General features: G+C 36.2%; 2 protein-coding genes across 2 annotated transcripts; both read left to right on the plus strand.

Moving 5' to 3' along the window:
- Nucleotides 1–6,202: 6,202 nt before the first annotated feature.
- Nucleotides 6,203–7,798, plus strand: LOC128195358 (uncharacterized). Its single transcript, XM_052872631.1, has 7 exons — nucleotides 6,203–6,396; nucleotides 6,477–6,697; nucleotides 6,780–6,941; nucleotides 7,019–7,123; nucleotides 7,192–7,267; nucleotides 7,359–7,454; nucleotides 7,538–7,798. Exons 1-7 carry the CDS (start codon nucleotides 6,235–6,237, stop codon nucleotides 7,631–7,633), a joined length of 918 nt encoding a protein of 305 aa, XP_052728591.1. The 5' UTR covers nucleotides 6,203–6,234; the 3' UTR covers nucleotides 7,634–7,798.
- Nucleotides 7,799–11,050: 3,252 nt separating this feature from the next.
- LOC108347961 (uncharacterized) lies at nucleotides 11,051–13,742 on the plus strand. Its single transcript, XM_017587429.2, has 5 exons — nucleotides 11,051–11,202; nucleotides 12,013–12,510; nucleotides 12,600–12,677; nucleotides 12,801–12,872; nucleotides 13,409–13,742. The coding sequence occupies exons 1-5, from the start codon at nucleotides 11,155–11,157 to the stop codon at nucleotides 13,589–13,591; spliced, it is 879 nt and encodes a 292-aa protein (XP_017442918.1). The 5' UTR covers nucleotides 11,051–11,154; the 3' UTR covers nucleotides 13,592–13,742.
- The last annotated feature ends 692 nt before the right edge of the window (nucleotides 13,743–14,434 follow it).

The raw sequence follows: 14,434 nt of genomic DNA on the forward strand, positions 1-14,434 counted from the left end.
TATTGGATGGCATTCATTCATGCCAACATATCTCAGTGCTCCCATATGTCTGACCTCAATGTAAGTAGAGCACTCCTCCTTTTCCTTATATTACAGGGTAAGCCAATCAATGTGGGTAACATTATTGCACACGAGATCAATGATTGTGCCAATACTGCTCTGAGCAACACTCCACTAGGCCACCCATCTCTGATCACTCACCTATGTGAGATTGCTGGGGTTGATACTTCACTGCCTCCATTTGAGAAACCAAGGAAAACCATTGATCGATCCTATTACCTGCAATACTGCTTAATTGATGAGGACGGTCAGAACATTCCTGCACCCCAGCCACCACGAAGGCATCGGAGAAATCAGCCTGACCCACCTGCACAGCCTGAAGAAGACGGCCCACAAAACCCCTTCAATATGGCCGACCTCAATGCTAAGCTGGAAGCACTACACAGGATGGGCCTTGCTCACGCAGACATGATGCGTCAGGTCTACGCCTCCTCTCACCCAGGTTTCATGACTTCTGAGGAGTATGCTGCAAGAGTAGCTTGGCCTGGGGACCAGACCTCTACTGATGGGGGAGCTGAAACATCTTCTGGAGCTCAAGCAATGGAAGAATCTGAAGAGGAAGATGAGGAGGAGCAATCTGAAGAGGAAGAGGAGGAGGAGCAATCTGAGGAGGAAGAAGAAGTGGAGGACACTGAGAGTGATTCTTGAGGAGACAGATGAGACAATGAGACGGGCAACTTTCATTTCTTTCATAAACAATTACTACTTTCATGCTTTAAATTCCGTAGTTAATTTAATTTCTGCACTCGTACTTTTGAACTTGGTTGAATGAACATGTTGATGAAAATGTTTCGAACTTGACTTGATTAGAAATCGCTTATGTTTGCTTTTACTCTGTGAGACTTTGAAATTAGGCTCGAGTTGGGTAGTTTCTTTTCACTGTGGTTACGCTCGACTGAATGAATTTCATGCGATGTTCTTCTTGTGATTAATATGCATGGCATTGTGTTTGAAAACAAATTTGGAACCCTAAGTAACCTAGTGAGATTTTGTGCTCCAGAATTATTGTTGAATGATATCACCTTAGAAGCATAATTGAGTTTTGCCTGATTTTCTCTGAAGTGGATCATTTACTTGTTCAATACACATGATCAAGGTTGTCTTGTTCTCCCTTTGTTGTCTTAAGTTCTTGAACCCAAAGCCTATTGTAACCTTTTGTAGCCCATCCATGAACCTTAAAAAGCAATCCGGAAACAATTTGTAATCCCTCTACCTTAAGCTAAGATGAGCATTCAAGTGGGGTACAGGAAAATGGTTCAAGTTTGGGGTATTTGAGGTGACATGTGATTTGACATTAAGAGTCAAAAAAAAAAAAAAAAAAAAAGTATTACAAAAAAGGAAAAAGAAGTAAGATTTGCTTACAATTGGTGGAAGTACGCGAGACTTTGTTATCTTGTGCTAAAATGAATGCTCTCTTAGTATTAGTTTTGCCTAGAAAAACCAAAGCTCCTTCTTAACCTAACCCTTGTAAAGCCTTGAATGTTCTTGTACTTCAAATTTATAGGTAAGTGTGTTCATTGTAAGAGAAATGAAAGGCAAAGTTCAATTATGTGATATTGTGATGTTTGAGTGAGAGACACACATCCCCATACACCTATGAGAGTGAGTGAAACAGTTTCTTTTCAGAGGAAGGGTTCCATTTTAGTTAAGAAGATACTTTTGTCATGTGTGTTGGTCCCTCATAGAACATAGTTGTTGTTTAAATTCTGTAAGTTTGTGAGTACCACCAGTGAAAGTTTCACCTCTTGTGACAAAAATCTAGTCAACATGATGAGCAAGCATGATTGAATTTTATTCTTGTTTAGTGATGAAGCATTAGAGTTGTTTGTTTGTTCAAACCAGTTCATTTGTTTGTTTTTTTCTGCTTGAGGACAAGCAAGATTTCAAGTTTGGGGTTGTGATAACGGTAATTTTTACCATTATCTTTGAACCAATTCTTGTACCAAATCTACCCTTTTTAAGCTTGAAACATGTTTAATCCTCCCTTTTCATCTAAGTTTGCGAATAAGTCTAGCTTAAGCGTTACATGCAAGTTTTCATCATTAATTCCTCAAATTTGTAGGCGAATTGCAAGTTGTTAGAGAAGTACTGTATTCACCAAGAATGGGAGCAAGAAAAGGATTCAAAAGCAGGATCTGATGGAGCAGGAAAGGAAGTTCACGCCTAAAAGCCCAAGAAGAAGGAAGCAGGATACAATTTCTGCGCAAGCCTCGCGCCTGGGCGCGGCCAAAAGGGCGCTTGGGCGCGACCATATGCGCGAGCTCCGCGCCCAGGCGCGACCAAGAGGGCGCCCGGGCGCGACCATCTGCGCGAGCTCCGCGCCTGGGCGCGAGAAAGAGGGCGCCCGGGCGCGACCTTCTGCGAGAGCTTCGCGCCTGGGCGCGACTGAGGAGGGGCGCCCGGGCGCGAACTCTGCTGACATGGAACCCTAGATCTATTTAAAGCATTCTGTAACTGAGGGTGGTATCTTCTTGGCGGCTGAAGCTTGGAACACCATTTTCGGACCTAAGAGAGCTGGTTTTGGGCAGTGGAAACTCTCCATCCTTCCTCCTTGGATCCCCATTCTTCCATTTTTCTCCATTGTAAGCTCAAGTTCTCCATGACTATGGAGAACTAATTTCATTTTGTTGGGGAATGATGTAGTTACGAAACTTTCATGTAAATGCACTTGAGTTTAATGAATTTAAGCTTCCTTCAATTGATTGTGAGTGTTTAATTTCCTTCTCTTAAAGCTTGTTGTGACTTGATCAACCATAACATGATTCTAAGATTTGCTAGATATTGGAAAGTATTGTGTGGGTCTTGAACTGGAATTAACACCTAAAGGAGATTGTATCTAGGAATGGAGCTTGATGCTTTAGTTGTCTTAAACCTTTAATCGTAATGCAGATGAACTTTCTAGGTTACCAAGGAATTGGGATTGAAAGAAGTGAGTCTAGGCTTTTTCTACCAAGGAATTGGGTCTAAGTATAATTGGAAGGTTGACAAACGCAATTAATTGATGAAGTAGTGATGTGCATTTGCATGATAGTGTAGTAATTACAATCATTCTCCAACATCTCATCCATATTGTTTCATTATCCATTAACCATTTTCCAATCCTTTAGCCTCTAAGACGTTCATTTTATCACATATTTTGAGTTGGAATTTTATTACACTTGAATCATACCAAAATGATGAATTCTTAGTCTAAGTTAGTTAACTTATTATACGGTTTTAAGGTATTACACGAGTCTCTTGGGAAACGATATCCGGTCTTACCGGTTTTATTACTTTGAACGATTTGGTACACTTGCCAAAGAGTTAACACATATACCCCTGTAACGTCTCAACTTCTCTGCCAGTCAGAGAATTTCAGAAGTTACAGGGGGTATATGCCGCGGTTCTCTGGGGAATCGCGGCATATACCCCCTGTAACTTCTGAAATTCTCTGAAAGGCAGTTGGGGAGACAGTTGTGTTGAACACGTTTCATGGGTATATGCCGCGGTTCCCCAGAGAACCGCGGCATATTCTCCTATATGAAATTAATTTAATGTTCATTTGAAATATTTCGAGGTTTATGCCGCGGTTGCCCGCTGAACCGCGGCATATAGTTTGAATATAATTTCAAAAATGCCATTTCTGATAATTTTTTAAATTAGTATATGCCGCGGTTGGGGGTTAAACCGCGGCATATAACCCTTTTATACCGCGGTTAAGTAGTGAACCACGGTAGATTCCCCCGTTCAGAGTTAAAAAACAAAACTTGGAACAGTGCATCGTCTTCCTCGCTGTTTTCGCGTTTCTTCTTCCTCCGAACCACCCTTCATCTCAGATTTTGCGTTTTTAACCGTTTAAACTCAAAATTGTTCGGTCATTATTCGTTTTTGACTTTAAAAACGAGTTTTAGCCGTTCAAAATCGTGATTTCCTGGCGTTTTTCACCCTCTCCGCCGCTGCCGCCGTTGTGTTGCGTTTTTCACCCTCTCCGCCGCCGTTCCTCTTCCAGGTATTTATGTCCATTTGCATTTTTAACGTGATTGCTTCATTAATTTTTGCATAATGCTATAGTTTTGGTAATGTATGAAGTTTCTATAGTTTTGGTATAATTTTTGCTTTAATTTTGATAGTGCATGAAATTGTTATAGTTTTGGTAATGTATGAAGTTTCTATAGTTTTGGTATAATTTTTGCTTTAATTTTGATAGTGCATGAAATTGTTATAGTTTTGGTAATGTATGATATGGTTTTTGCTATAGTTTTGGTAATGTGTGTTGTAGTTCTTGTATTATTTATAAACCTTAAAATATTATTTATGTAATATTTAGGAATATGGATCGAAATTGGATTAATTTACCACGTATTAGTGCTGAGTACGAGAGAGGTGTAGAGGAATTTATACAATTTGCGCAACGTAATGAGGGGAGAACTAATGATGAAGTGAAGTTTAGATGTCCTTGTGTGAACTGTTTGAATGAGAGAAAGTTGAACGCAACTCATGATGAGGGAATATACATATGATGAATCCATATCTTTATGTATGAATTTTCAATTTCTGTACTATTACATGTTTTGTTAATTTATATGATATTACATAAGTCTTGAAAGAAAATTTAATGTTGTTATTTATTTTGACAGATATATGGCTGATCATCCACATTCTTCAGGGGATGAGGCTCCCCCACCCAGATCCACTAGAGGACCCACTACGATGAAACAACTATTAATCAGGAAAAATAGTGGTGAAAGAACTCCGGTGAATGTGAATGTCACCACGGGTGTGGCAACTGGGCCCCATGCAGATGACTTCCGATCATACCTTGGAGTAGTGGCACGTAATAAGATTAGCATTCTCATTCCATCTTTTGATCATGTGTCCGAGGGTGATAGGAACATTATTTGGCAAGATATATTGGTAAGTTAGTTAATAGCATTTGAATTATAATTTGTTTATATTGATAATTTTGTACTAATACAACTTTATTATGTTTTTTTCAGATGACATTTGACATTCCAAATGTCCCAACACTTAGAAATAAGTGTTTGTCAACTGTTGCAGAAAATTTCAGAAACTTTAAAAGCAAGTTGACATCAAGGTACATCTTTGGACACCTTAAACATAAAACTCCATGTAATGCATATAAGTCCATTGATGAGGAGACTTGGCGGGTTTTTAAAGAGAGTCGGATGTCAGAGGAATGGCAGGTTAGTGTAGTTCATATTATTCAATTCCTCATTAACAAATATATATCATATGAACTCATTAATTAATGTGTATGTGACAGGCAATTAGAAGCAAAGCACAAGGAACAAGTGCTAAGAACAAAAACCCCCACCTATTATCTCGTGGTGGGTATAGGAAGCTTGAGGAGAAAATCCTCAAGCAAAAGGCAGATGTTATACCACCATCTCAGAGTGGTAGCCCTCCTCAGCCTCCTTCTCCACCGTCTAGACATGAGAAATGGAAGTTGGCCCGTATGCGACCATCGGGCACCTACTCTTCCGACACTGCACGAGAGATTTCTGAAAAAATTGTAAGTTATCATTGTTCCTAAAATAATGAATATTGTCATTATACATACTACATTAAACTATTTAAAGAATAATGGTGTTTTGTAATGTTACAGGACGCCTTGGTTGAGCAGAGCTCCCAAGGCCAATTCACTCCAGAGGGTCGCCAGGATATTCTTGCTGCTGCAATTGGACGACCTGAGCACCCTGGACGTGTACGTGCTGCAGGTCCTGGAGTAGGCATTACGGATTATTTTGGGAGCTCTTCTCGTCAGCCTTCATATTCGTACAGCGATACACAAAGGATGACAGAAGAGATCACAAAAAAGGTCCGACAAGACCTTATGCAGGAGATCAGGGCCGAGGTGAGGGCTGAATTCCAGATGCTCTACCAGGAGCAGTTTCAGAGCATGCGCCCGATGCAGTCTCCTATAGAGGAACATGTGGTCCCTCCCCCTCCCACAGGTAAACTTAATAAACATTTATGTGCAATTATTTCTATCTCTTGTATAATCTAACATTTACTCTGACAGGGAGAAGCGGCAAAGGAAGTTGTTCCGCATCAGCCATCCCAGAGGATGACATGGACGATGGTAGTCCATGTCTGCTATACATTTTAGAAGAAGATGAGATGGTGTTGGTAGCTCGTGGAACAGAGTTTAGGTCAGCGACTGTATGTCATGGTATGCAACTATTAGAGGATGAGGTGAAGGTATCAGTGGATGAAATGATCATGCCAGATGCCTCGGTTCCACTGTCCACGGAAGAGATTTTCACTGTGGAACAAGCATATAAGTCGTTTATCACTTGGCCTAAATTTTTGGTTAAACCAGTTTCTGACCCCTCGGTATGAAATTCTTCTTTACACTTCTCAATTTTAAAGGTTTTTGATGTCAAAACTTATCTTATCTTTTCATGTAACAACAGACGCAGGAACAACAGAAGATTCCTCTATCTGAGGATGACCCTCTTTCTTCATTGCATCTACTTGCTGACATCCTTGATGATAAGCCTTTGGAGGTTCAGTATGATGCTAATGTATTTGGGCATGGCTCTGAGGTCCCAATATACCTTAATAGCCAAGATGTCCGTGAGCTTGCGTCGGGAACACAAGAGTTGAATATTTCAATTATTCAACTATGGACGATGTAAGTCTATGACCAATTATTTATATATAAAATTGATTTATATATCAAGTATCCTTATATCAAAGTTAATTTTTGATTTCAGGTATATGTCTGGGGTCACTAATAAGTTGGGGCGTTCTGATGATTATGGATTCATTGATCCCCAAGACATTCATGAATCAAATGATTTTGATCATATCAACATGAGAATGATAAGCAATTTTCGAAGGGGCAAGAAAATATACTTTTTGCCTTATATATCCGGGTAAGTGAACTTTGTTAACATAATAATGTTCCATATGTGATTTTAATATTTAATAGTTACGTTATTATGAATTTCAGGCGCCATTGGCAACTTCTTGTTATGTCTGTGCAAGACAACTATGCTTTGTGGTTCTGCTCATTGCACAGGCCTCCTCCCACACAACTCAGACAAGCAATTGATTGGTAAGAACCTCAATGTTTGGACTTTCTTTGTTATATAACTGAATGCTAAAACATTTTTTTATATACAGTTCTATTCCAGCAAGTATGATGATGGACGGGAGATCAATTGTTAAGAGTAGAAAGATTGCTTGGATTTCTCTCAAGGTTTGACATATGCTAAAGTCATACTTTGTTATAATTGTTTTATAACAAATGTTATTCACTAACTATTATCAACTGTGATGATATATTGTAGTGTAACAGACAAAATGGGTCATATGAGTGTGGATACTATGTAATGTATTGGATGACCCATATTGTTCGTTCTCACATCACAACAAGCTGGGAAACGGTAATATTTAACTTTAACAAATTTTGATTTTTTAACAAATGTTGAATTCATATACACTAATTAAAATGAATTGTCTTTTGCAGAGATTCAAGACTACTACACCAGTTCCTGAGAAGTCACTACTATTCATTAGGAACGCTGCTGCGAAGTATATAGTTAGATTATACAATAGCTCTTAGATTTAGATTTAAACAATGCATTTGATTAGATAGAATTTTCTTAGACTCTCTACTTTATTTGATGTTGAAATACATTTGAACATGTGTTTGTTATGTTGAAATTGAATTTCTGTAAATGTTTTTATATGCAGGTCTGTTTTTGTGGTAGTGGATATCACAAAAACAGACCTGCAATTTTAAAAAACTGCAGGGGAATATGCCGCAGTTCTAACCACAACCGCGGCATATAGTGCTTCTTTTTTTTTTAAAAACGAGACATATGGCCGCGGTTTTGACACTAACCGCGGCATACTCGTCGGCCTATATGTCGCGGTTCAACCGCGGCATATAGTGCATTTTTTAATTTTTTTTTTAATTTTTTTTTTAAAAAAAATGAATTTAGGCAGCGGTTCCCTAGACAACCGCGGCATATTCCTCAGCCTATATACCGCGGTTAGAACCGCGGCATAAAGTGTCTGACTTACTATCGCGGCTGAATATGCCGCGGTTCATGAACCGCGACGTATAGTGAAAATCAACCGCGGTAAAAGCCCCTCGCTGCACTAGTGACAAAGTTAAAACCAAAAAGCTAAAGAGCTAAAGTCACTAAGAATTTAGAAAAAGCAATAGGCCATACAAAATGAAAAAGAAAAAATTAGAAGAGATGCCTAACTTACCATTCTAGATAAGGAACTTAAAATTTTAAAACAAAAAGATGAGAGGATACAAGAGAAGGTTAAGAGAAGAAAGAAAGAACAAAAGGAGAGAAATAAGCAAGTAAGAAGAGAGAAAGATGAGTAAGAAAGAAAAGAGAAAGAGGAGGAGGAAAGAAGAGATAATGAAGAGAAAAAGAGATGATAAAGGAAGGAGAAAGAGAATAGAGAAAAAGAAGATATTGAGAAGAGAAAGAAAGGAAAAGGAAATCTTGTTCAAACAGGAAGTGTTACTTCAACCACCTTTTATCTCCTTAATAGTAATTGAAACCAAGATGATATAAAGAAAATTTTCCAATCTTTGAACTTTCATCAATTTATCATTAATTCATCTTTCTTACATCCAACTTATATTCATGATAATTTTTCAAATTCACCTATTCTTCCTTTGTTTTAAACTCCTCATTAGATTTTCCAAAATCACACTTTGAGTTTATAATACCTTCTAGGTTACAATTAACTCAAAGTAGACACAAACACTTTTGTGAAATTGGCTTTGAAAGTTCCCAAACAAATTCTTTCAAAATTATCGTAAGGTATTCTTCTAATTTTTCATTTAGATATATTTTGTCTATGGTACAAAAATTTATTGAATTTTTGTTCGCAAACTACTAGAGATGGATCGTTGATCTAAGAGGAATGATACACAAGTTGAAAAATAAAAAGGCAAGGGTCTTGTCATGAAGAAACAGGAAGATTTAAGAACAAATAATTTTCAAGAGGAGGGTATGATGACATATCCTTAGCCATGGTCAAGTATACTCAAGAAGAGTTGGAGTCATGTATGAAAGGTGGGCTCAAGCTCTTATCATCATGGGTCATTTGTAAGTTCTTAGTAGATTAATTTTATTATGGGCCTTATATAATAGGCCAAATGGTCTAGAGTCTCTTTTGAGTCTTGTATTTGGACTTCAGGTTGTAATTAAGATTTTGGACCTAGAGGAGACAGGCCCTAAGGAGACATGTGGATCTAGGGTAAAATCCCTAGCTTTGAGAGCAAACCTTCTAGAAGCTTATGAGACATTGGCTAGAGTGGTCTCCAAGTTGCTATCATTTTGTGAGACATATGTTTTGCCATGTGGCATGTTTTTAACGGAAAGGATTTCTCATCATCTATCATGCTCCTAATGGAGAATATTTCTCCTTAGTAGTGGCCATGTCATCCTCCTAATGCAGAGGATTTTACCTTGGTCTCCAAGTTAGAGTATTAGGATTTTGCTTTTACAATTTGGAGACACCTTTAGGGATACCTAAGCTTATATATAAAGATGTCTTCCCCATGTAAATCCATCTTTGAATTGAGTATTATTATGTTGTCAAATTTGTGTCATACTACTCAACTTAGGTCACCAAGGATAGAACACCTCATCTAGGTTTCCATTGGCCACCCTTCCTTAAGAGTTGGTTTAACCTCTCTTGAGAGCACCAAACACCACCATAATCTCTCCCATTACTTGAGCCATATAGTTTGAAGGAGGAGTCACCATCTCACCATATCAAACCTACCATATGTGTACAATATTCTCACCATCATCAAGCTTCCGCAGCCACCAACCCATTTGAAAGTCTCCATCTTGCTTGAGTCATATAACTTGGAGAAACTTATTCCATCATGTTTACACTCATTTATATAATGTAAACTAACCTTATTACTAGTCAATGTCGGGCTTCCAACACACTCTCTCATATTGAGACATACATCTTAAACATTGAATTAAACATTAATAGATGATCTGATAGTGATTTAAAAGCACGTGGAACAATAAGTCCAACAAATAACAAATCTTGTTAAGATAAACTCAAATTCATAACTCTGATATCATGTTAAGAATTAAATTTTAAATCTAACTCAACTTTATAAAATTGATTTCTGAAGTAAAGTTTATATCCACTTATATATTATAAATTTATTTTATGAGTAATTAATGTAAAATTTTCTAACACAATTTCAGTTATAGAAAATACCAACCATAAACCAAGCAATATAGCAAAGTTTGAGATCAACCCATATACACTGTGTAGTTGAATGAATATTCTAGTATAATTGTACGAAACATTCCTATGTGCAAGGCAAAAAAGTGAATGCTGAAATAGATCCTTGTATATTTGGTGGTTCCATGTTAGGATCTTGTCAAATGGTTGAATTTGTGGACCAATTGTCCTCGTTATTTTAATCTCTTTAAGTTATTTTGTTAACCTCCATAACAAAGATAGAATATATCCTAGAGGACACAACAAAGACAAACTCATCACAAATAAGCAAATCAAACTTAGCTTCGCCCAACTCCAATTTTCATGGGTCATTCACGTCGTGAATATTATGGTACTCTATGCATGTGTTTGGTGTTTATTCAATTTTAGATGATTATTAATTGGCTTATACTTTATATTTATATCCCAATTTTGTCATGATATAATAAACTGAAATGGATTAAGAGTGCAACCAAATGAATTAGAGATTTTGGGTATCTGTTTTTTCAAAGTATGGATATGGATTTCACTCACATTATTATTTAATTAAGTAAAAAAAATATCTTAATAATGTTTTTACTAAATGATATCTGGGTGCAGCTGAGATCAGACACTTTCATAACGAAGGAGATGAACATTTTTTTTCTTTCTTTATTTATTTTTTATTCTCAAGTTTTTAAGTTTTATTATAATACTATATAAAGTAAAAAAGTATATTATTATAATTTAATTGTTCTAATTTTGAATGATTTGCCGCTACAAGTTCCAATACACCTACTGTAAGAATGAGAAGCAGGTTCCTCTTTAGGTAGGGTCCTTGTCCTTGGCGACTATTGCCTTTCCTCTCAGCCAACAAAAATGGGTCGAAGACGTTCTTCCAGAAACAACCACACGGATCACTTGAAGGTATGTCATTAAGATCATGTCTGTATACTCTTCTTCTATACATTATCCTTTTATTTTCTCACTAATGATAATGGATTCCTTTTGTTTTAAATTCTCAAAAGTTTTTCTATGCAGCTATCACATTTCCTTGCATTCACAGTGCTCATAGGAAATTTTTTTATTTTATTTTACTTTTTGCCTTAGGTGTTGGCTGCATGCATCGGCTTAGGGTTTTTGGTTTGGTTGTTTAGGGTTTTATAATTTAGAATAGATGGATACATATTAGTGGAATACTGTGTTTAAGAAGAAGAATAAATGGATACATAGCAGGCTTGAAACACGTGCATATATGGGTTTGATCAATTTATCACTTTTACACTTTCTACGGGAAAGGTAGGTTTTTTTTTATTATTTATTTATTTTTATTATAATTAGAGATATAATTATGTAGCCTAAGATCATGACACTGTTATGGTTCTGGTCGATCTTTGATTAGCTGTTTCTGTTTCAATTTAAGACGAAATAGTTATTGGAACTTGAATACCTGTAACTATGTAATGTCTGTGTGGGAGTACCAGACTAAGCAATTATTTCTTATTTTTGCAATCTCTTTATGAAAAATTGCTTTCAACTTCAGAGTGCTCTTTTAGTTTTTCTTGTTTGAAAGTATGTCACGTGTCTATGTTTGGTTCTGCTTTCTATTCTATTATTAATTATCTTTGTTTGATGTGATTTTGACTTTCAATGTGTGTATTTTATGTGTACAAGCTGGTATTGAGCAGAAAGAATCATATTTAATATTTCCTAATTACTAAGTATTTTTCATTGAAGCCTAATGACGTGGAACCAAAACCTTCCAATGGAACGGTGGAATTGCTAGGGGCATCAAACTCTCGCCACGATATCCATCTCCCTGGACTTTCCCCACAGAAGCAACCAAATTTCTTAGTGGATGGAGTGAAAAGACCTCATGAAAGGAGTCTGGCAGGGGAACAAACGAACCAGGATCGTGGACTTCTTCAAGAGAAGTATACTACTAAGAAAAAATCCAAATTTTGTGGTGCAAATGTGAGACGATCAGAACGCATAAAAAGTGCAATTGTTTGCTCTCCCAAAGCCAACTTTGGCATTGAAGTTGAAAATATAACTGTTACCGATAGTGAGAAAGATGAGGTCTTGGCAGGGCCAGAGTTGGTGCTGGAGCCCCCACAGGAGCATGAGTCAGAGTCAGAGCAAGAACAAAGTGAGAAGAGCTTGGATGAAAAAGTTGACTCTGTCTTACGTAGAATAGATTCTCTTGATAAGATCGTGGGATGGTTGAAATCCAAGGTCTTCTATAAGTCTTTTTAAATTCAACATTCCGCGCTATTGTTATTTTCTTGTGATCTTTGGCTTTGTATATGCTGAATGCATAACAGGTGGAAGAAAGCTTTTGTGAAGCTCCTTCTGTGGCACCTATAGGTTACAGGAGTATGTACTTTGATTCACAGAAGAAGGTTTTTTTCTCTTCTTTGTTTACAATTTTAAGTTTCTCATGCATCTTTTAAGCTTATCTTTTGGTTTGATATTCATTTATTTTTATGTTGCTTATTGCCTTACATATATATATATATATGCAGATTGAAGCTTTGACAGAAGAAAATCAACGACTAAATGGAAAGCTGGAAAATGCTCTGGGCAAAATAGAAGTGGTATGTTACAACGTTATTATCGTAGGCTCCCTTCATCTTGATTCTTATTATGGTACAAGGTATCCAATATTATAATATCTCGCAAAAGAATTGTTTTTCCTTTTTTTGTCCTCGTTGTTGCCTATCTCTACTGTGAATAATAACACATTTGAAGGAATATCTTTTTCCATGAGCAGTTTAGCATTTCTTTCATTAACTGTTACGTGTAGTTTAGGGGCAAGAAACCTTACATGGGATGGACAAACATTTCTTAAAATGGTTCTTGTGATTGCGATATTGTCCTGTTCTATAGAATATGGTGTTGTTTCTTTTGGGATGAGAAAGTAAAACACTGTATAAAAGTGAAAATCCATTAAATTTTAAGTTGAGACTCATGTCTTATTGATATTATGTCTTTCCTTTGATAAACCTCTCTCTAGAAGTTGAATCCACAATCTTTTACACCCTTGTATTCAAATAAACTAAACTGAATTTGTTAAGTAATTGACTTTTAGTTATCTGGAGGTATCTGAATCTTTGATAATTCTACATTGTAGTACGAAAAGGAGATCCATGCTTTGATTGGTGTACTGGATAAAACGAGGGATTCTGTTAAGGATGATATGATTTCAAATCTGGCAAAATCTGTGGAAGCGGCTGTTAATGTATCCACTCAAGCAATCCATAATGTTTGTACTGCATCTGCTTCTGCTATGAAGAGAAAGAGAAATGAAGGCTGAAGTAGGAAGCTAATGCTTCTCAACTTATTGATGCATTATAAAAGTATATTAAAAACTTGACACCTAATGTGCTTGGCCAGTTTACCTTGATTTTGTGAGGCTTTTGAAACTTTTTGCATGGATTCCTTTTCTTAATATAGTGATTTTATAATTGTGTGGTATTATTATGCTTCATACATTTTTCTTTTAGTTTCCAGGTATTATTATTAGGAGAAAGAAAGTTAGGCTTTAATATGTTTTAAATCTTATAAATATGCGATGATATGACCCAAAATAAGAAAATGGAGGTTGTTCAAGCATTTTGATTATTAATTATATTTTTCAGGCATTTTCTTAGGAAGTTGTCAATTGTTTTTATGGAGGATGAGATAAAAATGGAAAATTAAAATATGTTTATACATAAAAACAGAACTATTAACTAGCATTACTATTTATTGAAATTTATTCAAAATTAAAATAGATTTATAAAATAACTGAGGCAGGTACAAAATTGTAATTTTTTAAAAAAACAATTGATATTTTTTAATGAAAACAATATAAATATTATAAATATCCTTTTTATATCACAAAAATATCACTCTTTTACTAAATGTGTCAAGGTTTTTAATGTTTACGTTGTACTAATTAGTTGTATTACGATATTATTCTCATTTGATTTCATGACATGCTTCATTTAGTTTATCAAAAGAATTCTTGACGTAACAAATACTCGCTTTTTTTCTAGTAGAAAAAGTTCAAACCCCAAAGAAAGAAAGAGGATAGTTATTAAAAACCATGAAGGAAAGAAATAGACGATTCTTCAGCCAACCTTCTTAAAGAAGCAAAAGGAACACAATCAAAGCA

This window comes from Vigna angularis, chromosome 2 (assembly GCF_016808095.1).
Source record: "Vigna angularis cultivar LongXiaoDou No.4 chromosome 2, ASM1680809v1, whole genome shotgun sequence".
Taxonomy (NCBI): Eukaryota; Viridiplantae; Streptophyta; class Magnoliopsida; order Fabales; family Fabaceae; genus Vigna; species Vigna angularis.

Bases quoted from the DNA above. Each gene is read 5' to 3' on its own strand.
- LOC128195358 (XM_052872631.1), top strand. From the start codon at position 6,235: ATGCAACTATTAGAGGATGAGGTGAAGGTATCAGTGGATGAAATGATC. The intron at 6,698-6,779 runs GTAAGTCTATGA...TTTTGATTTCAG, and splicing joins ATTATTCAACTATGGACGAT to GTATATGTCTGGGGTCACTA. The intron at 7,124-7,191 runs GTAAGAACCTCA...TTTTATATACAG, and splicing joins CTCAGACAAGCAATTGATTG to TTCTATTCCAGCAAGTATGA.
- LOC108347961 (XM_017587429.2), top strand. From the start codon at position 11,155: ATGGGTCGAAGACGTTCTTCCAGAAACAACCACACGGATCACTTGAAG. The intron at 11,203-12,012 runs GTATGTCATTAA...TTTTCATTGAAG, and splicing joins ACCACACGGATCACTTGAAG to CCTAATGACGTGGAACCAAA. The intron at 12,511-12,599 runs GTCTTCTATAAG...AATGCATAACAG, and splicing joins TGGGATGGTTGAAATCCAAG to GTGGAAGAAAGCTTTTGTGA.